Consider the following 3,750-nt stretch of genomic DNA (forward strand, 5'->3'; position numbering starts at 1 on the left):
AGGGAGGGAAGAAGGAAGGAAGGAAGGGAGGGAGGGAGGGAGGGAGGAGGAAGGGAGGGAGGGAAGACCTCCCAGCGTCCTTTCTGTCTGTCTCTCCTTAGAAGGTCCACACCATCGAACCCCGCCAGGTCCCCCAAACCCTGGCTCAACGCGAGTTCCTGCTCCCCAGACAAGAGCTGCAGATACCCGGCTTCACCCCGAAACGCTACCACCGGCTGGCCACCAGGCAGCTGCCGCACTTGGAGATCAAGTGCAAGATGCGCCAGTACCTGGCGAGCCCCAGGAGGGACGGCCCCCCGCAGCACCCGTGGGGCTTCCACACGTGGCTGGACGTGGGGCGCCTGCCACTCACCCTGCCCTCCCGGCCCGACAAAGTCTACGACAGCAACATGTGGCGCTGGCTGACCAGGAGCGGGCCCTGCTCCCCCGCCAGCACCCCAGTGCCCCCTCCCTCCATCCTGGGCCCCAATACCTTCCCCACCTTCATCCAGTCCAGGCCCATCTTCCTGGACGCCAACAGAAAGAAGCAGGTGCTGGACCGTGCGGCCAAGGAGCTGAGGGAGGGGCAGAAGCTCAAGCTGAGGAGCGAGGTCAGGGCGCCCCCGCTGGACACCCAGGGCAACATCCTGCCCCCTACAGGCTACAAGAAGTAAGACAGGGGGAGTCTTCCTGGTGTGTGTGTGGGGGGGTAATCTCTCCCATGTCTGTACCTGGGGTCCCTTCTAACTCTCTCTGATCCCTGTTTCTTCTGCTGTGGAAGCTGGTAACCACACCTACGGTCATCTGATCTATTTATTTTTATTTTTGCCAGTCCTGGGTTTTGAACTCAGGGCCTGGGCGCTGTCCCTGAGCTTCTTTGGCTCAAGGCTGGCGCTCTACCACTTGAGCCACCGCACCGCGTCCGCTTTTCTCTGTGTCTGTGGTGCTGAGAAATCGAACCCAGGGCTTCATGCATGCTAGGCGAGCGCTCTACCCATGAGCCACCTTCCCAGCCCCGCCCTGGTTACTTTTAACCTAGTGTCTTTATGCCCAGACTAGCCTGGGCTACAATCCTCATATATTGTGCTTCCCATGGGGCTGCTGGATTAAAGGATGTGCCACCATGACCCGTCACTGTTTGAGATGGAGTCTTATGAACTTCTTTATTTGCGGGGGTGGGGGGTGGGGGGTTGGAGGGCTTGGGCTGGCTTCAAACCTCAATCCCTAGATCTCCATCTCCCCAAGTACCTAGGATTACAAGTGTCAGCCACAGTACCTGGCCCTGGTATTTTTATACTATTATGATTATATGTCCTGGAGGTCGTGGATACAGATGCAGGGCCTCACACCTGCCAGTCAATTTCCCTTGCCCCCATCTCTACCTGAGCCCTCTGGGAGTTTTGTTTTCAAAACCCCCTCATGCATAGTTTTAATGCACAGTCATAGCCAGGCACCGGTGGCTCCCGCCTGCCAACCCAGCTACTCAGGAGGCTGAGATCTGAGGATCACAGTTCAAGGCCAGCCCCAGGCAGGAAAATCCACGAGACTCTCATCTCCCATGAACCACCAGAAAACCAGAAGTGGTGCTGTGGCTCAAGGGGTAGAGCGTCAGCCTTGAGCTGAAGAGCTCAGAGCCCAGGCCCAGAGTTCAAGCCCCATGGCCCACAAAAAACCAACAAACAACCACAAATGTACAGATGGAGTATGGCAAAGCTATTTGACCATTTTATCTTTGATTTTGTCAACCATGGGGCCTGAACTCTGAGCCTGGGTGCTGCCCCTCAGCTCTTCAGCTCAGGCTGGCGCTCTACCCCTTGAGCCACAGCGCCACTTCCAGTTTTCTGGTGGTTTATGGGAGATCAGAGTCTCACGGACTTTCCTGCCCAGGCTGGCTTTGAACCACGATCCTCAGATCTCAGCCTCCTGAGCCACTTGGATGACAGGCGGGAGCCACCGGCGCCCAGCTTCCAATTTCTCTGTTAAACCAATCACTTCCCTCCTGTTCAATTTAATACCGCAGGCGAATCTGGAAGAGGAAGCCAGTCAGCTGCGTGCTGAGCTCAGCCGTCTTGCCACAGGAAGTACGTTAGTGGAACAAGGTGAGGCTTCAAAGCTAGCGAGATCCTAGAGAAGGCCCAGATGCCTGCAGCTCCCGCCTGTCATCCCCGCGACTCAGGAGGCTGAGATCTGAGGATCCCGGTTCAAAGCCAGCCCATGCAGGAAAGTCCGTGAGACTCTTTATCTCCCATGGACCACCAGAAAACCAGAAATGGCGCTGTGGCTCAAGGTGGTAGAGCGCTAGCCTTGAGCAAAAGAAGCGCAGGGACAATGTGTAGGCCCTGAGTTCAAGTCCCCAGGATTGACCTTCCTTCCCCCTCAATAATAATAATAATAATAACCTAGACAAGAATCTTGGGCTCCACCCAGCACCTGGTGCTCATACCTGTAAAATCCTAGCTACTGGGGAGGCTGAGATCTGAGGATCAAGGTTCAAAGCCAGCCTGGGCAAGGAAAGCTCATCATACTCTTACCTCCAGTTAACCACCAGGAAGTAGAGCTATGGCTCAAGTGGTAGAGCACCAGCTTTGAGAAAAGAAAAAAAAATAAGCTGAGGGATGGGGCTGGGCAGGTGGCTCAGTGTTACAGTGCTCGCCAAGCGTCCGTGAAGTCCTAGGGTTGGATTCCTCTGTGCCATCTACACAGAAAAACCTGGAAGTGGTGCTGTGGCTCAAGTGGTAGAGCGCCAGCCTTGAGCTGAAGAGCTGAGGGACAGCGCCCAGGCCCAGAGTTCAGGCCCCACGACCGGACCCCCTCCCCCCAAAAAAAAGCTCAGGGACGGCACCCCGGGGCCCTGAGTTCAAGCCCCACAACTGACCACACTAAAAGCCTGTGATCATGGTGTTGGGGGCAGTGGACCAACGGGTTAGCGAGGTGGGGAGGACTCCTTGCTCACTTGGGGTGTAGGCCAGTGTCACGATCACACCCCATCAGGAAGAGGTGGGGGAGCCCCACAAGCATGGCCTGGTCTCCCCCTTGACTGCTCTCCCTGACCCCCCCACAGGCCTGTGCACGTGTCTGCCGGCGGGCGGCTCCAGTCCCAGGGGGACCCTCTCCTGCCCATCCCGATCCCCCTGGCTGCCACCTGGGGCTGGCCCTGCCCCAACCCTGTGCCTCATTACCAGCAGAGAAAGACAAAACTGGCCTACCAGCCCAGCCCCATGCTGAGCCAGGACCTCCTGAAGAGGTACCAGAACCTGCTCCCGGGCCGGGTGGCCGTGCCCCTCTACCAAGGGTCCACCGCACGATGGCCCCGGGACTCGGGGAAGGTGACATGGAGAAAAGCGGGGCATGCTGTGGATCAGGCCGGGGCAGCCGCTGGGGGCTCTCACGGGAACAACGACAGAGCCCCGGACAGTCCTGGAGCCTCGGATAAGAAACGAACCTTGGGTGGCACTGGAGCCTCCCGTGGCACTGGAGCCTCCCGTGGTACTAGAGCTGCCCGTGGCACTGGAGCCTCCCGTGGTACTAGAGCCTCCCGTGGTACTGGAGCCTCCCGTGGTAGTGGAGCCTCAGATGGCACTGGAGCCTCGGACGTTACTCAAGCCATCAATGATGGTGCTGGAGTCTCTGATAATGCTGGAGCCTTGGATGATGGCTCCGGAGCCTCATATGGCGCTGGAGCCTTGGATGATGCCTCTGGAGCCTCGTATGGCGCTGGAGCCTTGGATGATGGCTCTGGAGCCTCGTATGGAACTGGAGCCTTGGATGATG

At 58.0% G+C, this 3,750-nt stretch overlaps 2 protein-coding genes across 2 annotated transcripts in view; both read left to right on the top strand.

Moving 5' to 3' along the window:
• Foxm1 (forkhead box M1) overlaps positions 1 to 841 on the top strand; it is a 12,695-nt gene extending 11,854 nt beyond the window's left edge. The window contains exon 9 of the mRNA XM_013023664.1: positions 831 to 841. The gene's annotated coding sequence lies outside the window, so the exon portion shown is untranslated. The remainder of the gene's footprint in view (positions 1 to 830) is intronic.
• LOC105991050 (fibroin heavy chain) overlaps positions 1 to 3,750 on the top strand; it is a 13,017-nt gene that overhangs the window by 2,726 nt on the left and 6,541 nt on the right. The window contains exons 2-3 of the mRNA XM_013023607.1: positions 102 to 649; positions 3,041 to 3,724. Coding sequence (XP_012879061.1) covers positions 102 to 649; positions 3,041 to 3,724 — 1,232 coding nt within the window. The remainder of the gene's footprint in view (positions 1 to 101; positions 650 to 3,040; positions 3,725 to 3,750) is intronic.

This window comes from Dipodomys ordii, unplaced genomic scaffold, assembly GCF_000151885.1.
Source record: "Dipodomys ordii isolate 6190 unplaced genomic scaffold, Dord_2.0 Scaffold69, whole genome shotgun sequence".
NCBI lineage: Eukaryota > Metazoa > Chordata > Mammalia > Rodentia > Heteromyidae > Dipodomys > Dipodomys ordii.